Source organism: Mastigoproctus giganteus, chromosome 12, assembly GCF_048544385.1.
Source record: "Mastigoproctus giganteus isolate SK-2022 chromosome 12, ASM4854438v1, whole genome shotgun sequence".
Taxonomy (NCBI): domain Eukaryota; kingdom Metazoa; phylum Arthropoda; class Arachnida; order Uropygi; family Thelyphonidae; genus Mastigoproctus; species Mastigoproctus giganteus.
This window is the reverse complement of record NC_143586.1, coordinates 95,317,025-95,340,110: the sequence shown is the minus strand read 5'-3', so window position 1 is coordinate 95,340,110 and position 23,086 is coordinate 95,317,025. Positions and strand designations below refer to the sequence as shown.

The 23,086-nt window shown below is 37.6% G+C and overlaps 1 protein-coding gene across 1 annotated transcript in view; it reads left to right on the top strand.

Annotated features, from left to right (window-relative positions):
- The window catches only part of LOC150077286 (liprin-alpha-1-like), a 1,048,988-nt gene that overhangs the window by 425,904 nt on the left and 599,998 nt on the right, over window positions 1–23,086 (top strand). Inside the window, exons 6-7 of the mRNA XM_090386159.1 lie at window positions 7,902–8,120; window positions 18,460–18,606. Of these exons, the coding sequence (XP_090242285.1) occupies window positions 7,902–8,120; window positions 18,460–18,606 (366 nt within the window). The remainder of the gene's footprint in view (window positions 1–7,901; window positions 8,121–18,459; window positions 18,607–23,086) is intronic.

The following is a 23,086-nucleotide window of genomic DNA, read 5'->3' as shown; positions in this document are numbered from 1 at the left end:
ACAACTCACTGGTGTTATTCTTATTATTACTAGCCAATATAGTGCAAGGAAGCCTAAGGCTTATGCTGCACCAGCTTAAAAAAAAAAAATTTCAAGTTACCCTGAGAGAGAGAGAGAGAGAGAGAGAGAGAGAGAGAGAGTCAGAAGTAGTAGGGGATCACCAAGAAAGAGAAGAACGATGATATCCAGCTCAGGACCCTGGGTGTGCGAAGACCATACTCACCAGATGTGAGCCCCTGGGAGTATGCAAAATAAAATTATCAAATCAAAAATACTAAAGAAAGTAATCAAACAATTGTTTGATTACTTTCTTTAGTAATCTGAAGTTTACAATATGCCATTTTTGAATTCAGATTCTTTGACTGAAAGGATCCCAAAGTTCAAAAGGGAGCTTCAAAAATGCTTGGTTCCATACGATGAAATTTACAAAGATCTGTCAAGCAAATGCAAACAAACCCAGATAGACAAACAAACCTAGATTTTGTGAAGATACACGAAATCTAGAATGTTGTATTTTTATTAGTTTTGTTAACATTTGGTAAACGAAATGGTGTATTTTTGTTAGCTCTTGGAATATAACCCCCTTTTTGTACTGATTCTTAGTCCCATATAATGCGGTTTAGCACTACACTAGATTTTATAGGAACCAACTACTGTGTTATATGAAGGTTACCTGTACAGAGTAACAATGAATTAAGATATTGGAAGAGCAGCACATTTAGATGTATAAGGAATTACTGTGATCCTCATTGGTATATCTGTTCCAGAACCTCACTGGTAATGTCAGATTTATATATATCTCTTCCTCCATTGCCCCCATAAGTAATTTTGACTGGGGGGGCACTATGTAACTGAACCCTGAATTGTGTTCATGGTTCAGTTACTTAGTGCCCCCAGTTACTTAACTGATCAGAAAAATATTCAAAGCATCACAAATATCATGAGTTTAAAATTTATGAAGGGAAGTGATCTAAAATTTATATAATATTCTTTAATTTTATACTGTAGCTTACAAAATCTTTTTAGTTTGTGATGGAAACAAAGTTCTAGGAAAGATACCCCCCCTCTTCTTGGAACAAAAGTGCTGGGAAAGATCCCCCCCCTTCTCTTCTTGGAACTAAAGTTCTAGGAAAGATCCTCTCTTCTTGGAATCATAGAAGAGAAAAAGATAAATGTAAGTTAACAAAACTAACCACTGACCTTTAACTATGGCTAAAATTGCATTGTGGTTTGAATTTAATCTCTTAAACAAATTTTAATGGAGACAGTTTGCCCTTTACTTATAACCCTTATGCTATCAAATGGCCAGATTAAAGAGGATTAAGCACATGTTCATCACCCAGCCAGAGAGAGATTTTCTGAAGGGAAGAGAGAAACTACCATGTTATATAATGTGAAAGGGGGTTTTTCCATTGGACAAAACCTTAGTCCAGATCAGAAACACACATGATCAGGGTTTTCAAAAAGAGAGAATTTGATTGGATCAGAGGAGAAACCTTTAAAGCAGGCCTAACTAACCCAAATCGTTCTGCGGGCCACCTTGACGAACCACAATTTTACGCGGGACACGCTGAAAACAATCTTTTAAAAATAAAAAATCAAATGCCATCAAAATGTATTTTATTCATTCTTTTTTATTATATATGTACATCAATGAGATATTTGCTTTTCTTTGTGATCACTTAATTTTTTAAAATCTACTTCAATATTGGTAGTTGCACATTTTAATTGATTTTCCAGATTTTCATCTGTTATTGAAGCTTGAAATTTACTTTTAATAAATTTCATTTTTGAAAAGAAAGGTTTCACAAACATATGTGGATCCAAAGGTGCTCACAATTTTTTGTGTAAAAAATCTTAATTTGTGATCCTTTTCCATTGTCACATCTGTGTTGTAAAAAAGTTGATTTTTGATATTGAGGCGTGAATGTGTTTTAATTCATTGTTGCACTTTAAATCAGTTTCTTCCATCTGCAGAGCTTCCAGTTCGAAGAAGGAAAGGGGTGGTGGGGATTCAGGAAAGTACAGCTGGTCTAGTATTATATTTCTTGTTATTTATTGTGTCTAGTGCAGCTAGTGAATTATTTCCCACTGATGTAATCAGTAGTATAAGAATCATCGGGCAAGCTGCAAAAAATAATGTGGCGGGCCGTGGGTAGGCCAGGCTTACTTTAAAAGATCAAGAATGCATTCAGTAAGGGGCATTCCCAGATTTTTGGCTATAGTTTTGGTGGGAGGAAGAGGGATCAGGAGCAGGTTATATCAACATTCCACAATTCATCGATTAGAGTTGCATGATAGGATTTCCAAGTCAGGATGCCCTTTCTATTGTGAAAAGCGAAGTTAACTTTTAGTTAGGATAAGTTTGTACAATGGGAATGTTGGAAAGTGAATGGCGACAATTATGAAGGAACAATCTACAAGTCAACCAGACATCTAAGCAAGAAAATACAAAAGTGTTCCAGACATTATAGTAAGAAGAATAGGTAATTGAACTATGTGACAAGTTTTGATAAGACTGCAAATGCAACTTTTGTTCTAATTTTCTTCCAGATTGTTGAATGAATCAGTGACCACAGGCTTTTCCAGAGTTGGAAAAGATGTATTTGGTACAGTACACTGTCCATCTCTATACTACTATAATAAGTAGCCTAACTGGTTACTTATTATAGCAGTATAGAGATGAACATTGTACTTTGTCTGCAATGTTGGGAGTTTAAGATAAGTGAAAAGTGCATGTCCTTAGCATTAGCAAAGGCACATGATGCAAAAAAAGCAAGCTTAAATAGCATCAGCCAAAAAAAAAGAGAAGAAAAAAAAAACCCTTATTTCACTCATCCACTCGCTCCAAATGTTTGTATAGTTCTGCCTTGAATCTATTTAAGCTATCAACTTCTACGACAGAAGGAAGTTTGTTCCAGCAATCAACCACCCGCTACCTAAAGGCAAACTTCCGATCATCCATCCTACAACTGTCTTTCTTCAATTTGAATTTATGCCCTCTCAGGTGATTATTCTGAGCAAGAGGAAGAATCCCATCAGCATTGAGCATGCTCAGACCATTCAAGGCTTTATAGACCTCAATCAGATTACCTCGCAGGTTTAGCGGGTAGCCGGGTGGGTAAAGTGCCTGCCTGCCTGTCAACCCAAAGGTTGTGGGTTCGAATCCCGACTCGGGTTTGGATCAGAGTAGAAAATGCAAAACCTTGGGAGGTGCAATATGGCCACAGAAGCCGATGAGCCAACAACTAACAAAAAAAAGAAAACACCTCAGAAGTGCCTAGTCTCCAGACACTGTAATTTGCAAAACTTAAACCTTTCTTCGTAAGAGCAACCCTTTGTTCCATTTACTAATCTTGTTGCCCTTCTCTGTACTCGTTCCAACAGCTCTTCATCCTTCTTAAAATGAGGTCTCCAGACCTGTATACAGTACTCAAGTTGTTGCCTGGCCATTGCCTTATACAAGGGGATAATCACTGCCTTATCCCTGCTAGAAAAATTCCTTTATATGATTGACAAGACTCCAAGTGCTACTCTGGCAGATCGTCTGCACTACTCAGAAAACTTCATATCTGACTGCACAATTACCTCCAGGTTCTTTTCTTTTTCTACCACCCTGAGTGTAGTAGCACACAGTTGATACATTACTCTGGGGTTACTGCTACCAATATTCAGTACTTTACATTTATCAATTTTAAACTTCAGTTGTCGTCTATCAGCCCATCTACTCAACCTTTATAAATCCTGTTGCAGTAGCATACTGTAATTAGTGTCATTAACAAACTGCCAACCTTTGTATTGTCTGCAAACTTGGACATTAAGCCTGATATACCATCATCAATATCATTAATAAATACAGAAAACAACACTGAACCGTGGGGAACTCCACTAAATAACATTAGTCCACAAAGAGCAGTGTCCATTGATTACCACTCTCTGTCTTCTCCAACTCAACCATCTCTTTATCCACAGCACAAATTGGCTTCCAATGCTGAACTGCTCCAATTTGTGCAGCAGTCTTCCATGTGCAACAGTATCAAAAGCCTTTCTAAGATCCAAATATATGATATCAAAGTTATTCCTTGCATCCAGTTGCTTTGTGACGACATCATAGAATCTAATCAAAGTGGTCAAACAAGACTTCCCCTTAACAAAACCATGCTGTGTCCGAGCTATAACTGAAGTTTTGTCTAGATGATCCTGCAGTGCTTCTTTAACTAGTGCCTCCATTCATTTCCCTGGAACATAAGTTAAACTAACAGGTCTATAATTACTTGTGTCGCCCTTTGATCCTCCTTTGTGAATTGGGGTCACATTTGCACATCTCCGATCCATGGGTACTTCCCCTGAGTCCAAGGAACGTCTCATCATTATGGCTAAGGGTTTGCTTACTTCCTTTGCTGCCTCCTTTAATATAGCTGGATAGATCCCATCCACCCCAGGTGCCTTTCTTATGTTTATCTCCAACAATTTCTCCTCCACTTTCCTCTCAGTTATTACAAAATCATCTAGCTCACTGCCAGAGTTTAGTTCACCTCTGGCATTCCCCTCACTGAATAACCCCTCATGTGTGAATGTATATGCAAAATAATTATTTAGTTTGTTAGCCATCTGAGCAGGATCATCAACCGTTGAACCATCAATATCCAGTGGATCAATCTGATTCATCCCCTTCTTTCTAGAGTTTACATACGTAAAAAGCTCTTTGCTGTTTTTCTTTGCATCCTTTGCCAAAATTTCTCGTAATCTGCCTTTGCCTGCCTAACCTCCTTTGTGACTTGGCTACAGACTAGCTTATATCTATCATAGGCTTCCGTGTCAACCATTAATTTATATGTATCCCATGCATTTTCTTTTCTGCGACATGTCTCATTAGTTTATCTGACATCCATTTAAGCCTAAACTTGGAGCAGTATTCCTTAGTTGGTATGTAAATAGCTTCCAAGATAAATTCTAACCTAATAGCTTCCAAACCTAATAACCTAATAGCTTCCAAGATAAATTCTTTGAATGCAATTTGAATTTGCTGTTGGTAACATCAGTTGGTCCCACCATATAGAATTTAAATACTGTCTCAGACTATCGTAGTCGCCTTTACGAAAGCAAAAACCCTTCCCTTTACCCCTGGTGGTACTTACCTCTTTGAGTAAATCCCACTTCAGCACACTGTGATCACCTCCACCTAGTGGTTCCTTTATCTGCATATTCTTAATGCATGAAGAATCAGTACTGATAATCAGATCAAGAGTATTACTCCCTCTAGGTGCCTCCCGAATATGCTGATGTAGAAAACAGTCATTCAGTAAATTCACAAAAGCCTTGCTAGTGTGTGTGTGACCAACCTATAAATTCCAGTCAATATCCGGGATATTAAAATCCCCCATTATAAGACTCCGATTTACTGGCCCACTCTATTTCCCTGTACATATTTTTATTATACTCATCAGAGTCATTAGGCCTATAACATACTCCTACTCTCAATTTTGATTTTCTATTGCTTATGTCATACCAAACTAAATCGACACTGCACAGTCCAGCAATGTTGACTGGCTGCACTTCCTTGGATTTTATGTTTTTCTTAACTAATAGCATAATTCCTCCTCCCTTCCTATCCTGTCTATTGTTCCTGTACACATTGTACTCCCCAAATTCCAGTTCTGTATTCCTTATATCTGTGTGGCACCATGTCTCTGATATCTCAACAATATCTGCCTTTGATGTTTTAACCAACACCTCAAATTCATCAAATTTATTTACCAAACTCCTAGCATTGGTGTACACGCAAGTATACATGCACCCGTTCCTATTCTTAGCTACCCTAACACAACCCGTGTGTTTACTTGTACCGCAATGACTCCCAGCGGTCTCTGAAATCCCCTGCATCTTGTTTTGCAGGCTTCTGCTCATTCCAATAGAAGCAGTGCAAGAATCACTTTAACTTTCACCTCCGTAGCCAGGTGGGAAGGAGCAGCAGTGCATAGCACACGCTTCTTGATTAGACCAGGGTTCGAGCCCATCACCACCAACTACGGAGGATGCAGAAAGGTCAGGGAAAGATCTCCGCATATCCCGGAGCAATATGGCCTTAGTTGTTAATGCTCCTAAAAAAAAAAAAACACCAAACAAATAACTTTCACCTCTGCCAGCAGCTACTGTTAAATCTATTAGCCCGTGTATCCCCACAAGTTGACAGTTTTCCAACCCACCTAACACTGCCTCGATGGCATCAGCAAATATTCTTGCATCCTTTCTATTTAAGTGTAACACATCCCTGTAGAAGCAGTCTCTCCTGTTAACAAGCACTGAACAGGCTGAGAAAAATTCTACCCCTCCCATCATATACTCCCTCTTATCGTGAATCATAATGTGTGTGTTTGCCCATGCATTTGTTTAGAAAATCTGCAGATGTCTTCAAAATGGATTGTTGGCTTAGTTATGGATCTGATTTTATATGCAATTAAAAACAGTGTAGTAAATATAACCTGGAAGAAAGTTATATCATTACTTCTTTGTAGGAGTTGAAGTTGTTTAGCAAAACTAGAATTGGATTGGAGCTGTTCAACAAATGATGCATTTGTGTGTTTGGCAATTGCAGATCAATAGAAATGGGTACTGAGCTTATTGTGTGAATAGCTGATATAAGAAATTGTAAGCACTAATTTTGTTTGAATTAAATATAGAATGCTGTTTTGTTTAACAATGTCTGTTATTTATTGTGTCAACTAATGTTGAGCATAATATTTTTTCAGTTGGAACAAAACCTGCTTATGGCAATGGCGTAAGTGAATACCTTTACCCAGCATGTTGTGCATTCAAATTGATCAAGATTTAAAAAATCTTGTAATCACTTACTGAGAACAAGGTCCTGTTTCCAAGTGTGGAATCCCTGTCTGGGAAAGTTTATTGCTAGTTATAAGGGTATAGAAGTAAAGAGGGAGACAGCATGAAAAGACACAATGACCTCTCAAGAACATCAAAATCTTTCATAATTTGAAGAAAATGCTTGCTACTGTTTATTACATAATTCATTTTGCCATTGATCCATCACCATTCTTGAAAAGTTCATACATCAGAGTGGCATAGCAAGCCACAATAGGGCATAAAGGGCTGATCAGGCTAGCCAGGTGGGTAAAGTGCCTGCCTGGCAACCCAAAGGTCATGGGTTCGAATCCCGCCTCGGGCTTGGATCAAAGTACTGCAAAAACCTTGGGAGGTGCATTATGGCTACAGAAGCCGATGCGCCAACAACTTCAAAAAAAAAAAAGGGCATAAAGGAGTGCCTGGTTTATGTATTTTGAGAAGATTTTTAAATGAGGAAGCTGGAAACCCACTGCATGAAATGTCCACCTTATGGACTTGCTGATTTTCTTATTCACATATCATGAGTAAACCAGTTCATCCAGCATAAATGGATGAATTTGTTTATTCTTCAGAATTTTAATATAAAATTCCTGTATTTGTTCAAAAACTTGTTGATCTTGTAGTAAAAGCAAGGTCCTTTGAACATAATCTTATCTGTTTCTACCTTTGTCCACAAGTAAGACATTAATATCTTGACCTTTACATATAGAATTAAGCCCCTCTTATTGAACACAATTTAAGTTAGATGAAAGTGATCAAACTTGCTGCAGTATAGGTAGCCACTCTAAATCATATTTTTTTACATATCTCTTCAAGAATCCAGGAAAATCCAATTTAATGTAGTTATTCCTATTTGTGCATAATCTTAAATGTATATTCATAAATTAATATAACTTGCCAACAGTAAATCATCATTACTAACACACAGTTGGAAGTGTCCTTTGTCATTTTTCTTACTCTACTGTATTGTTGTGTGTGTGTTCCTCATTCATAAATCTATCAGACAATTTATAATAAGGTAGCCTTTCCCATTTCCCTAGGTATCTAATGGATCAGCTGAAGCAGCAGCAGAAGCAGCAAGAGTAGTAGAACTACAAGATACAGTAGAGAAACAGTCATCAGAACTTACATCAGCACGAGGGAAATTGGCTGAACTAGGTCCCAAAGTCAGGGAATTGGAAGATAGTCTTTCTTCTGCTCAGAAAGAAATATCTCGTATGCAGGAAGAGAATTCAAGGCTATCTAGAGACTTAAAGGAGGTAACTTACTAAACATATTGGTTGCTTATTATGGTAACTTATTAAACATTATATATATGAAATTTGTTTTACAAGGGTGGTTCAAGGCTGACTTAAGATTTTTTTTACACAAAACATGTACATACCATAATTACCAAACTTTTACTCCTTTTTTCAAAATATTGTTTCTCTGTATTTGCACATTTCTGTGGCAGGGCACTGATGCCAGCAGCATAGAAAGAAGTAGGCTAACTGCATAACCAATCCAAGGCACTATGCTTTAGTTCACCATTTATCTTGACTTTTTGCTTTACCAAGCACTGCCTCATTGGACAAAACAGGTGATGATTGCTGAAGACTAAATCTGAACTGTAAGGTGGGTAGCCCATGATTTCTCAACTCAAGGTTGCCAATGTCATCATTGTTAAATTTGATATATATGAGCATTCACTGTTGCACTCCAGAATGTTTCCCTTTGATTGCTCCCCAGGCTTTTTCTTTTTAACTTCTGTATGCCTATTAAAAACTCAGCTGCTATAAATAATAAGAATTAATTGAGGTGCATGACCTGCCAGAAAATCAACAAAAAATGACCTTTCCGAATCACAAAAAGGCATTTTCCATGGTCTTGCCAGCAGAAAGCTATCTTATTATTTATGTGTTTTTTTTTTTTTTTTTTTTTTTTGTTTGGTAGTGAGGATCCTTTGGGGCATTATTTCAAACTGGGACCTCTTGGATTCTGCAGTGAAATGGTGACCAGATCTTGTCACAAGGCACTATTTGTTGCAGAAATATATTTTCTCTTCAAACTGGTTCAGAACCTCATCAGAAACAGCATTTCTTTATGCCTTCCAGTCAAATTTCAGGATCTTTAGGACCCACAGTTTATACCCTTTTTTGAAAATTATGTGAATGACCCATACTGTATAACATAGGGACAAAGGCTTTTACACTTCCAACAGTTATGGTTGTATTATGCACTGTAATTTATCTACTTTCCAAAATCAAAACCTCAGTGTAATAAATGTTTACAAATCTCTGAAAATTGTCTGCTGTACACGATGGGCTTGCAGCAGATTAGCAGTTTTTTTCATAGCCTTCCAAAAACTTGTACCAATCATAGTAGCCATGCTATTAGGGTCTTTTACCCCTTATTATGCACTTTATTCAGAGAATTTCAGTCAATTTCAATTTCTATGTTAACAGAAATCTGATGATACAGGCTGTTCTGCTGTTTGTTTGTTTGTTTGTTGTTTGGTTTTTCGGAGCACTAGCAACTAAGGCCATATTGCTCCGGGGATATGTGGTGGTCATTTCCTGACCTTTCTGCATCCTCCGTATTTGGTGGTCACAGGCTTGAACCCTGGTCTAATCAAGAAGTGTGTGCTACGCACTGCTGCTCCTGCCCACCTGGCTACGGAGGCACCTAGGGTGTTCTGAACACAGTTGGCAGAGTCTGATGCCATCATATTCTGCTTCTAATGTGCATGTGTGGTAGGCATGTATGTTAGGAACTAAATGTTTCTGCCACAAAGAGTATTTTGTCGTTCTGGAACACATACCTTTTATTAAAAAAGAACCTTAGGTCATCCTTGAATTATCATTGTATATATATATTACCCATCATCTACCACCTTCACTTATTACTTTTATTCTGCTCATATAACTCCATTTCACAAATCCTTTTTTTGTTCTCTCATGTGAAGTTTTATGAAAACCGTCTATAATGTGTGTGCTACAGACTAGTAGAATTCAAAATTAAATGTAGAGGAGCAGCCATAAATATATTTTATCACTACACATCAAAAAATTTTGTACATGTCAAGCTTATGGCCCACACACCAGTGCTTCGACCATAAATAGCAAAATTTAATTTGTGTTTAATAATGAATATTCTCTTTTATACTCCAGCATGACCACTAGGTCAGCGGATCATTTCAACAATGAATATAATGTCAACTGTATGTAACAGTCATGCTGGCATAAGGTATAAACTGTAGTCCACTCATGCACATGTTCTGCATTCTCAAAGTAGACCAAATTAATTAAATAATCATAAGTTTATTTCCTTAATTTGAAGAGATAGTAAATATATATTTTATCGGGTATCTTTTCAATTTTTGTAAGCTGATGGATAATTCATTTTTAAAATAGTCAAACTATATTCCACAGCCAAATGCAGGTTGACAACCAGAATCCAGTTTTATTATTAACTAGGAATCAGTGACCCATTTAAATTACAGTACAGGATTTGGAACATCTTTTTTTCTGTGTATTATTAAGCTTAGGATCTGCACCATCATGTATGAGGGATGAAACCTGAAAATATAATTCTTCTTTAGTGTTGTTAGTCATTTAAAGTAAACAGAATCTAATGTTATAATTTTTTTTTTCTGGCAACACAAGCCTTAAATTTCTATGCTCACAAAAGGCTTTCTTTTGTTAGACAAAAGCAAGAAAAAACTCTTTGTATTGCTTGACTATAGCTTTTCTTGATTAAAATTAATCTTTGAAATTAAGAATTGCCAAATTATGAGGGGCATTTGAAAATGTATGTGGCCTGAGAATGAAATGTTTATTTAAAGAGTCGGGTAACGAGTTATTTTTCCACATTGTCCCCTTTGACATTAGTACACTTTTGTCACAGATGCTGCAATGCATTGTTTCTAGCTGTGAAAAAAAGAGTTCTCTTAGGACTGCAGGAATGCATCCACTGCAGCGTTGACATCACCGTTGATGGAAAAATGGATGCTGGCTAGGTGTTTTTTTTTTTTCAAATTAGGAAATATGTGAAAGTTGGTACTAGGTGGGAAAAGATTTTTCAGCTGCAGCAAATGGATAAGTTTTTGACAATTTTTTGTCGTTTTATTAACATAATTGTCATTATTTATTTTCTATAAGTAGCTTTATAGTCTTAGTCATGCTCATTAGTCTATTTTGAATTTAGCTGGAGATTTTGTAGTTTACTTCTAAATATAAGTAGAACCTTTATCTGTTCAAAACTTGCTGTCATTATTATAGTGTAGTGTATATCTCGAACTTGATAGTGTCAGGTAAGTGTAAAACTCGATAGCATAATAAGTATCACTGCATTTAGGAATCTGGTTGCATAGTGTAGTGTTGTCAATTGATCAGTTAAATTTATTAATCTTATTAGATTTCATTCTCATTCAATTAAATTGAATTTAAATGGAAATCATGCTTCAGACTAGAGCAACAAAGCAATGGGCACAAATTAGTGGTAGTGCTGTAGCTCAGGGAGGAACCAAAGGGAGTGATTCTCTAACACATCACAGTCTAAAAGATTGTGCAACTTGTGAAATGTATGCAGCTTTCTGGAACAGAACATGATCTAACCAAGGGGAATGTCTTTGTGTGTGTTAGGTGCAGAGAGCGTGAAGAAATTAGGTGCGAACTCAGCGTTCTGATGGGCATCTATGAGAGCTTGAGGAGTAGGGTATATGCCTTTGAAGGAATTAAAATGGGGGTCCCATTAAGCTCTGAGCTGCTAACTCAACACTAGAGCTCACTTTTGTGCAACATGCTACACAGCAGCAATCTTCAGAGCAGAATTCTCTGGTCCCACAGGAGCTAGTTATTGTCGTGACTCAAATGTCAGGGAAACGGGAAATATATTGTGCAAAAAGGATAGGTGGAATAAGGCTAGGGTATGTCTGCCAGGGGCAAAGGTTGATGACGTTGTAGAGCAGATATCTTTTAAGGGCACAAAAGGTGATATTGTTGTAGACGTTGGCACAAAAGGCACCTGGGGTAGATGGGATCTCTGCAGACTTACTTAATAAGTACAGGTCAATGTTGAAAAAAAATCACGAGTTTGGGTTAAAATTGAAAGTGTTGGTTTAAAATTAAATTTGAAAATAGAAAGTCTGCAATTCTGATCAGACACGATAAGAGGGAGTATATGATGAGAGCCTTTTCAATCAATTCAGACCTGGAGAGATTGTGCAAGGCTCATGGGGTAGAATTTTTCTCAGTGTGGTCTGTGCTTGTTAACAGGAAACACTGCTTCTATAGGGATGGGATACACTTAAATAGAAAGGGTGCAAGAAAATTTGCTGATGCTATCAATGCAATGTTAGGTGGGTCAGAAAACTGATAGCTTGTGGGGGGATTCACAGACTAATAGAGTAACAGTAGCCACAGGCACAGGTAGAAGTGATTCTTGCACTGCTTCTATTGGAATGAGCTGCAGCCTAGAAAAGTAGTTGCTGGAGATTTCAGGAACTACTGAGGGTCTTCATGAAAGAAGTAAATACATGGGCTATGTTAGGGTAACTAAGAGTTAGAGCAGGTTCATGTATACTTGCATGTATACCAATGCTTGGAGTATAGTAAATAAATTTGATGAATGCAAAGTACTGGTCAAGAAAACAAAGGCAGATATTGTTGGGATATCAGAGATGTGGTGTCACACAGATACAAGGAATGCAGAATTGGAATTTTGGGAGTACAATGTGTACAGAAAGGATAGACAGGATAAGAAGGGAGTAGAGGTTATGCTTATTTTTTTAAGAAACACATAAAACCTAAGGAAATGCATCCAGTTGACATTGGTGGACAGTGCATTGTTGAATCAGTTTGGTGGGAATTAATCACTGGGAATGCAAAAATGAGGGTAGGAGTTTTTTATAGGCCTAATGATTCTGATGAGTACGATGAACAACTCTACAGAGAAATAGAGTGGGGCAGTAAATCAGAATGTCTTATAATGGGGAATTTTAACTTCCCAGATATTGACTGAAACTTGTGGGTCGGTCAATTGTACACTAGCAAGACTTTTGTGGATTTGTTGGATGACTGTTTTTTGAAGCAGCTTGTTTGAGAGGCAACTAGAGGGAGTAATACTCTTGATCTGATTATCAGCAGTAATGTGACAGTGTGCTACTGCAACAGGATCTACAAAATTTGGAAAGATGGGCTGAGAAGTGGCAACTGAAGTTTAACATTGACAAATGCAAAGTACTGCATATGGGTAGAAGTAACCCCAGAGGAATGTACCAACTGTGTGGCACTTAGGGTGGTAGAAAATGAAAAAGACCTGGGAGTAATTGTGCAGTCAGATATGAACTTTTCTAAGCAATGCAGACAGGCTGCCAGTGCAAGTCATGGGGTTTTGTCAATGATATACAGGAATTTTGTTAGAAGGAAAAAGGAGGTGATGGTCCCACTGTATAAGGCAATGGTCAGGCCATGCCTTGAGTACTGCGTACAGGTCTGGAGGCCTCATTTTAGGAAGGATGTAGATTTTCTTGAGCGTGTACAGAGAGGGGCAACAAGATTGGTGAGGGGAATGAAGGGATCCTCTTACCAAGAGAGACTTAAGTTCTGCAAATTGCAGCGGCTGGAGACTAGGCACCTGCGAGGTGATCTGATTGAGGTGTATAAGGCCTTGAATGGGTTGAGCACGCTGAATTCTCATGGGATTCTTTCACTTTTTCAGATTACAAACCTAAGGGGGCATAAGTTCAAATTGAGGAAAGACAGCTGTAGAATAGATGTGTGGAAATTTGCCTTTCGCCAGCGGGTGGGTAATTGTTGAAACAAATCTCCATTTGTCATTGCGGTAGTTGATAGGTTGAATAAATTTAAGGAGGAACTGGACAAACATTTAGAGGGAATGGTTTGGTGAATTTTTTTTTTTTTTTTTGGCTAATGCTACATAAGCTCATACGCTTGGTTTCTTGCCTCACATGCCACGATTACTATTACTATTATTTAACTATTAAGAATCTGCAGATATAAGAACTGCTAGGTAGCAGTGATCACAGTGTACTGATGCAGGGTTTACTTAAAGATGTAACTACCATCAGGCTTAAAAGGAAAGGTGCTTTCTTTCTAAAGGTGACTGTGGTGGTCACAGACAGTTTTTAAATTCTGTTCAGTGGGACAAACTGATGATGTTACCAACAGCAAATTCTAAATGGGAAACATTCAAGAAAGTAATCTTGCAAGCTAATAGACTTTTTTTTTTTCCAACTAAGAAATACTGTTCAAGGTTTAGGCCTAAATGGATGTCAGATGAACTAATGAGACTCGTGGCAGAGAAGAAATGCATGGAATTATTCATACAGTTTATCAGATGACACAAAAGACTATGGTAGATATAAGCTAGTCTGTAATCAAGTCACAAAGGCAAGCTAAGGCAGACTACAAGGAATCTTTGGCAAGGGATGACAGGAAAACAGCAAAGACTTATTTATGTAAACTTTAGAAGCAAGGGGATGAATCAGATTCGCCCACTTGATATTGATGGTTCGAGTGTTGATGATATCTGCTCAGATAGCTGACAAACTGAGTGAGTATTTTGCATCTACATTCACACATGAGGCATTATGTAGGGAAGTGGAGGACAGAAGCTTATTAAACTCTAACAGAGAACTAAATGATTTTGTAATAATGAAGACCAAAGTGGAGGAAAAATTGTTGAAGTTAAACATAAGAAAAGCAACTGGAGTGGATAGTATCTATTCTGTTATATTAAATGAGTTGGCATGTGAAGTAAGCAACCCCTTAGTTATAATTATGAGAGCAATCTTGGACTCAGAAGAGGTCCCCACGGACTGGAGATGTGCAAGTGTATCCCCAATTGACAGAGGGAGATGAAAGAGTGTCATAAATAATTACAGACCTCTTAGTTTAACTTCTCTTTTGGAAAAATAATAGAGTCATTGGTTAAAAAAACATTGCAGGATAATCTAGACAAGACTGCAGTAATAATTCAGACACAGCATGGGTTTGTTAAGGCAAAGTCTTGTCTGTCCAATTTGATTGGATACTATGATGTGGTCACAAAGAAACTGGATGCTAAAAATAATTTCAGGTAAGCTTTTGATACTGTTGTACATGGAAGACTACTGTACAACTTGGAGTAGTGTGGCATTAAGGGCAAGTTGCTACATTTGATAAAAGTATGGTTGAGTGGGAGAGGGCATAGAGTGGTAATCATTGGACACTGCTCTTTGTGGGCTAATCTTATTAGTGGAGTGCCCCAGGGTTCAGTTTTGTGCCTATTGTTGTTTTGTATATTTATCAGTAATATTGATGAAGATATATCAGACTTAATGTCAAAATTTGCACATGATACAAAGGTTTTCAGGGTTGTTAATGACAGTAATAGCAGTACATTACTACAACAGGATCGTCTAGAAAAGTTGGAGAGATGGGCTGAGAAATAGCAACTAAAATTTAACATTTTCAAACGCAAAGTACTACATATGAGTAGCAGTAACTGTAGAGAAATATACCAACTGTGTGGTAATACACTCAGGATAGTGGAGAATGAAAACGTATTGGGGGGTAATTGTGCAGTCAGATATGAGGTTTTTGAGCAATGCAGACAGGCTGCCAGATCAGGTCATGGGGTTTTGTCAATGATATACAGGAATTTTGCTAGCAGGTATAAGTACCTGCTAGCAAAATTCCTTATATACTTATACAAAGGGAAAATCAACTCCTTAGAGTTGATTACCCCTTTGTATATGACAGTGGTCAGGCCACACCTTGAGTACTGCATACAGGTCTGTGGCCTCACTTTAGGAATTGTGTAGAGTTGCTAGAGCGAGTACAGAGAAGGGAATCAAGATTCTTGAGGGGAATCTTACCAAGAAAGGCTTAAGTTCTGCAACTTGCAGTGTCTGCAAAGTAGGCACCTGCAAGCGATCTGATTGAGGTATATAATGCCTTGAATTATTTGAGCAAACTCAATGCTAATGGGAATCTTCCTCTTGCTCAGATTACGAATCCAAGGGGGCATAACTCAGATTGAGAAAAATCTAGTTATATATAATAGTTGTGCTGAAGTTTGCCTTTAGCCAGTGTGTAGTTGATTGCTGGAACAGACTTCTGTCAGTCATTGTGTAAGTTGATAGCTGGAACAGACTTCTATCAGTCATTGTGTAAGTTGATAGCTTAAATAAATTTATGGAAGAATCGTACAAACTTTTGGAGCGAATGGATGGGTGAAATGGGAAGCATTGTTTTTTTTTGGCTGAGGCTGTATAAGCTTGTTTTCTTGCATCATATGCTTCTACTAATGTTAATATTGAAGATTCCCTCATGCGGTACAGCCATGGCAGTGACAGACTTGTGAGTAAACATGTTGGCCTGATGGAAGGAGATTTCTTTTCTAATCTTCCTTTGCATTTATCTTTGACATTTTTATATAAATGCCTTATAAAGTCTACACAATATGTCTATGTGACTGCTGGCCTTTCTGTAGGTAATGCACTAGTAACATTCCACCAGCGTCCCAAAAGATGACCATATTAACTTTCCAGCAGAAGTAATTTCCATGGCTTTCTTTGGAGGGAAAAAAAGAGCTGTGTTTTTAATGTTTGAGCTATTCCCTTGTCTCTGTTTAGAAGTGATGGACCCATTTCTCATCCATGGTCACAAAACTTTTAAGGAAATTTGCTGGGTCTTCTGTCGACAACTTTGGGACTCATTGTACTGACACCTTTTTAATCATACAGACCTCTGTTATTATATGGTACTCATCTTCACATAATATACTCAAGATGCTAACTATGTATTGAACTGTCACTCGTCAATCCTTCATCGGCAGATCATGCTCTGTAACAACTTCATGAGTGGTGGATGTCATAGGTCTTCGACACTGTAGTCATCATCCAAGATCTCCCTCCTTGTTTATATTCTGCTGCTCACTTCTTCACCTTGGAATAGGAAAAGGCATTCTCCCCCAATATTATTACCATATCCTTATGAAATGCCTTTGGCATTATATTCTTTATTCCTAAATATTGGATTTACTGATTATCCAAATATATGATATCATATATTTGGATTTCAGTAAAGCTTTTGACACTTTTGCGCATGGAAGACTATTGTACAAATTGGAGCAGAATGGTATTAAGGGTAAGTTGCTACAATGGATAAAAGGATGGTTGAGTGGGAGAAGACAGAGGGTGGTAATTAATGGGTGCTGCTCTTCGTGGACTAATGTTATTAGTGGAGTCCCACAGGGTTTGGTGTTGGGTCCTCTGTTGTTTTATATTTTTATCAGTGATATTGATGAAGGTATATCAGGCTTAGTGTCGAAGTTTGCAGATGATACAGAGGTTGGCAGTGTGCTACTGCAACAGGATCTAGATAATTTGGGTAGATGGGCTAAGAAGTGGCATCTGAAGTTTAACCTTGACAAATACAAAGTACTGCATATGGGTAGAAGTAACCCCAGAGAAACGTACCAATTGTGTTATACTACACTTAAGGTGGTAGAAAATGAAAAAGACCTGGGAGTAATTGTGCAGTCAGATATGAAGATTTCTGAGCAATGCAGACAGGCTGCCAGGGCAGGTCATGGGGTTTTGTCAATGATATATAGGAATTTTGCTAGCAGGGAAAAGGAGGTGATTATCCCTCTGTATAAGGCAATGGTCAGGCCACGCCTTGAGTACTGCGTACAGGTCTAGAGGCCTCATTTTAGTAAGGATGCAGATTTGCTTGAGCATGTACAGAGAAGGGCAACAAGATTGGTGAGGGGAATGAAGGGATCCTCTTACCAAGAGAGGCTTAAGTTTTGCAAATTTCAGTGGCTAGAGACTAGGCACCTGCGAGGTGATCTGATTGAGGTGTATAAGGCCTTGAATGGGTTGAGCAAGCTGAATTATGATGAGATCCTTCCACTTGTTCAGATAACGAACCTAAGGGGGCATAAATTGAAATTAAGAAAAGACAGATGTAGAATAGATGTGCGGAAATTTGCCTTTAGCCAGCGGGTGGTTAATTGCTGGAACAAACTTCCATCTGTCGTGGAAAATAAATTTAAGGAAGAACTGAACAGGCATTTGGAGGGAATGGTGTGATTGATTTTTTTTTTTTTTTTTTGGCTGATGCGGCATAAGCTTGTACACTTGCTTTCTTGCATCACATGCCACTACTACTACTGCTCGGTAACTGATTTTGTCTATCTTTCTTCATTTGCACCACCTCATTGGCGTCAGAACCCATAATTAAAAGAAGATATTATTGAAACTGCATGAAACTTGATGAGTTACTATTTGAACTGTTATACATTTAGTACAGAAATTTTTAGCACTATAGCACTACCTTTCAAACTAATGAACTTTTCAAATGCTTCTCATAGATTATTCTTACATTTTCAATTTTTCACTTATTCTATTTTTTGAAACACTATGAATGTTTTGATAGTTTATAAAGAAAAGAATAAGAAATTTAATTTAGTTGAAAGTTAATTTATAATTCTCTCTCTCTCTCTCTCTATCTCTCTCTCTCTCTCTCTCTCTCTCTCTCTCTCTCTCTATCTCTCTCTCTCTCTCTCTCTCTCTCTCTGTATGTTTTTTCCCCTCCCTCATTTCAGAATAATGCCCAGAAAGAGGACCAAGAAGAAAGAATATCCACATTAGAAAAAAGATATTTGAATGCTCAGAGGGAGTCAACATCTTTGCATGACTTAAATGAAAAATTAGAACAAGAATTATCTAATAAGGAAGCACAACTAAAGTTGGTATGTAATAGGCTTCATGTTTTAAAGAGAACTTGATATCTGCTTTTAATTGGACTGTGGTTCCATGATCAGTAATATAATTCATCCACTAATGGAATATTGCATTTTAATTATTTGAAATACTTTTGTTGTTATAGTGTTAGTGAATTTATTTATTTATTTTTTTTTTATTTGAAACTTTTGTATTGCACTTAATTTACTTTTCTTTCTAAAAGCAATATAGAAGCAGCACAGTATAACCAAAATAACCAGTTCACCAACAAATCTGCAAACAAATCAAACCTTGAATCTGAAAATACTGTATTTTAGCTGTTTAAATACTCATTAGTTATTATAGGTAATGATTTTTTTTTTTTTTTTTTTTGTTTAGCTGTTTGTTTGAAAGGTTTTGCTTTGCAATTGATTTCTTTTCCTTTCTTTAAACAACATATGAAATAATTATACCATAGGAAGTGGTGCACTATGACCAAGTAATCTGTATGCTGTGGAAATCCCAAGGGACTGTCACTTTGTTTACTACTAATTACCCTGCTCTATAAATTTGCAACTACTGTATAGAGAAGACATGGTATAAGAAATTTTGGGTTCAGTTAGATCCTTAAAATGTTGTTTCCACTGAGATTCTCCTTGTTTTTTTAGTCTGCACGACACACAAATCAGACCATAAAAACACACTTGCATAGATATAATAAATGAATAACAAGAAATACAAGATTCTATGTAGGGTGGCCTGGTATATGAGGAGTTTAGCTTCACTATAGTATTCTGTGTCTAAAGAATTGAATGTCTAGCTGATCATCAGTGTAATATATAGTGTTTAATGTGTTGCAGTTGGATATGTTTTAACTGGCTTAAAAACACCACACATACACACAACATACTTGTCAACCCAAAACACCTTTAAATGCAGGATATATATATATAAAATACACTGTCCTACCATTAATATTCAGACACCCCTCCATGGATGGGGAAACAGGTCTTATGAATGCAACACGTCACAGAATCTGCTATAAATATGCACATTGGTCTTCGAACAGACAATTGCAAAAGTGGGAATGCACGATGACATGTTCAACAGAATTAACAGACTTCCAACATGGAATGATAATAGGATGCCACATAAGCAAGTGTTCTGTACAAAACATCATAGTCACACTGGGGATCCCTAGTTCAATGGTTAGTGATGTTATATGCAAACGGAAGAGGAATGGGAGTGAATCTGCCAAAAAATGGCCTGGTAAACCTGGAAAATTAACAGAAAGACAGAAAGGGACAAGAGAATTCTGTAAAGAACTGTGCATGCAGATCGCAATTTGCCATTGTTTCAAGTCACACAACCCTCTGTGAGAGTATTGGGACTAATGTCAGCACTAGTACAATACAAAGGGCACTCTGTGATATGAGTTACAATGGTCGTGCAGCTGTTTACAAGCCATTGATCATCTCAACAAATTCTACACACTGATTAACATAGTGTAAGGAGTGCAAATCCTGGATTGTAGAGCAGTGGAAAACAGTCCTATGGTCAAACGAGTTGAGGTTTGCACTCTACCAGTCTGATGGCCGTTCATGGGAGTGGTGAATTTCAGGGGAACAGTTCCTTCCTGATTGTATCCTCCCAACAATGAAGTTTGGTGTCTTGATACAGGGCTCCTTTCATGGGTTCTCTTGGGCCTATTCGTCGTTATCAACAAAATCGTGAATGCTGTGCAATACCAGCCTGGACAATTATGCACTCCCAACATTATGGCAATACTTCGGGAAAGGCGAAGTATTGCCATAATGTTGGCAATAAATGTTTCCATAAAATTGCCTTACCTGTATCAGCAAGACAATGCACCATGCTATACTGCTTGGGTTGTAACAGATTGGTTTGAGGACGTGGGTGTAGAGAAGTTGGATTGGCCAACCCAGGCGATCCAATACATTGGGATGTATTGAATTGTCTGGTGCATGCACGTTAAGATCACCCAAAGAACAAGGCTGAACTGGTAGCTGCGTTTAAAGGCCAAGTGGAGGAACATATCAGCTGACATTTATAAAAAGCTGGTTGAGAGTATGCTGTAAAGATTGAAGGGCGTCATAAAAACAAAAGGTTTCAGCACAAAATATTAAATGACACAATGAAAGCTCTTTTTTTTGTCTAAAGGCAGGTGTCCAGTTATTATGACAGTGTATATTTTTATACACTGTCATAAAAATATACACTAATGGTAGGGCAGTGTATATTTTTATTTGTTGGCGTGTATGCAGCTTCTATCAAATTATGGCGAATCCACTTAAATCTGCGTGCACCCTGAAAGTCTTTCAGGGGGTACGCAGGTCTTGATATGTAAACATATGTAAAATACAATATTTCTTATAATAAACAAAAAAACTTTCATCCCTTACGAATGTCCCTATATGTATTTAACAATATGCAATTTATTTAAATTATTTTATTTACATTTTTACAACAAATAATTGTTGAGAACTTTAAAATTTAATGTTTTTATTTCACCCTATCCTCTCCATCATAGCCCGGTGCATGATTTTCCAAGAAACAATAACTCTGTTTATCAGAGCAGCAGGTAACTAATTTACTTTTGTCAGTTCCAACAATAGCACTGTCCTCCTTAACCTCACACTTGACAACACAAAAAAACAGTAGGCTGCCATACCCCTGTTTCAGTTATTCGTTTGCAGTTGTTTAACTTGTTTTGAGCTGCATAACGGGGTTAACGATTTTGACGAAAATAAAAAGTAAGTAATAAAATGTTCTTAGTTTGAATTTTTATTATCTTATTTGTATTTTTCTTTGGCATTAATATGTAATATTGAAAATGCTATGTCTTTAACATTAGCATTAACATTAGTAGAGGCATATGATGCAAGAAAGCAAGCTTATTCAGCATCAGCCAAAAAAAAAAAAAAAAAAAAAAAAAGCACAACCACTACTCCCATTTCACCCCTCCGTTCGTTCAAAATACCTGTCAAGCTGAGCCTTAAATTTGTTTAGGCTATCAACTTCAACAACGAGTGATGGAAGTCTATTCCACAAACCAACTGCCCGCTGGTTAAAGGCAAATTTCCACACATCTATCCGACATCCGTCCTTCCTCAATTTGAATTTATGCCCTCTCAGGTGATTATTCTGAGCAAGAGGAAGAATCCCCTCTGAAGAATCCCATTGAGCATGCTCAAGCCATTCAAAGCCTCATATACCTCTATCAGATCACCTCACCGATGCCTAGTTTCCAGACTCTGTAATTTGCAAAACTTAAGCCTTTCTTCGTAAGAGCAACCCTTTGTTCCATTCACTAATCTTGTTGCCCTTCTCTATACTCGTTCTAGCAGCTCTACATCCTTCTTGAAATGAGGTCTCCAGACCTGTATACAGTACTCAAGGTGTGGCCTGACCAATGCCTTATACAAGGGAATAATCACATCCCTATCCCTGCTAGAAAAATTCCTGTATATCATTGACAAGACACCATGAGCTACTCTTGCAGCTCATCTGCACTGCTCAGAGAACTTCATATCTGCCTGCACAATTACCCCTAGGTCCTTTTCATTCTCTACCACTGTCAGCGTAGTACCACAGAGTTGATACATTGATCTGGGGTTACTGTTTCCCATGTGTAGTACTTTACATTTGTCAATGTTAAACTTCATTTGCCACCTCTCAGCCCATCTGCTCAATCTTTCCAGATCCTGTTGCAGCAGCATAGCATTAGTAGTGTCCTTAACAACCCTGCCAACCTTTGTATCGTCTGCAAACTTGGACATTAAGCTTGATATACCATCATCTATATCATTTATAAATACAGAAAACAACAATGGACCCAACACTGAACCCTGGGGAACTCCATTAATAACATTAGTCCACGATGAGCAGTGTCCATTGATTACCACTCTCTGTCTTCTGCCACTCAACCATCCCTTTATCCATAGCAGCAATTTGCCTCCAATGCCACACTGCTCCAATTTGTGCAGCAGTCTTTCATGCACAAAAGTATCAAAAGCCTTTCTAAGATCCAAATATATAATATCAAAGTTATTCCCTGCATCCAGTTCTTTTGTGACTACATCCTAGTATCCAATCAAATTGTTCAGACTAGACCTGCCCTTAACAAAACCATGCTGTGTCTGAGCTATAACTGAATTCTTGTCCAGATGATCCTGCAGTGCTTCTTTAACCAGTGCCTCCATTAATTTTCCTGGAACCGAAGTTAAACTAACAGGTCTATAATTACTTGTGTCAGCCTTTGATCCTCCTTTGTGAATTGGGGTTACATTTGCACATCTCCAGTCTATGGGTACATCCCCTGAGTCCAAAGAAGCTCTCATAATTATGGCTAGGGGTTTGCTTACTTCCTTTGCTGCCTCCTTTAATATAACTGGATAGATCCCATCCACCCCAGGTGCCTTTTTTATGTTTATCCTCAACAATTTCTCCTCCACTTTCCTCTCAGTTATTAGAAAATCATCTAGCTCA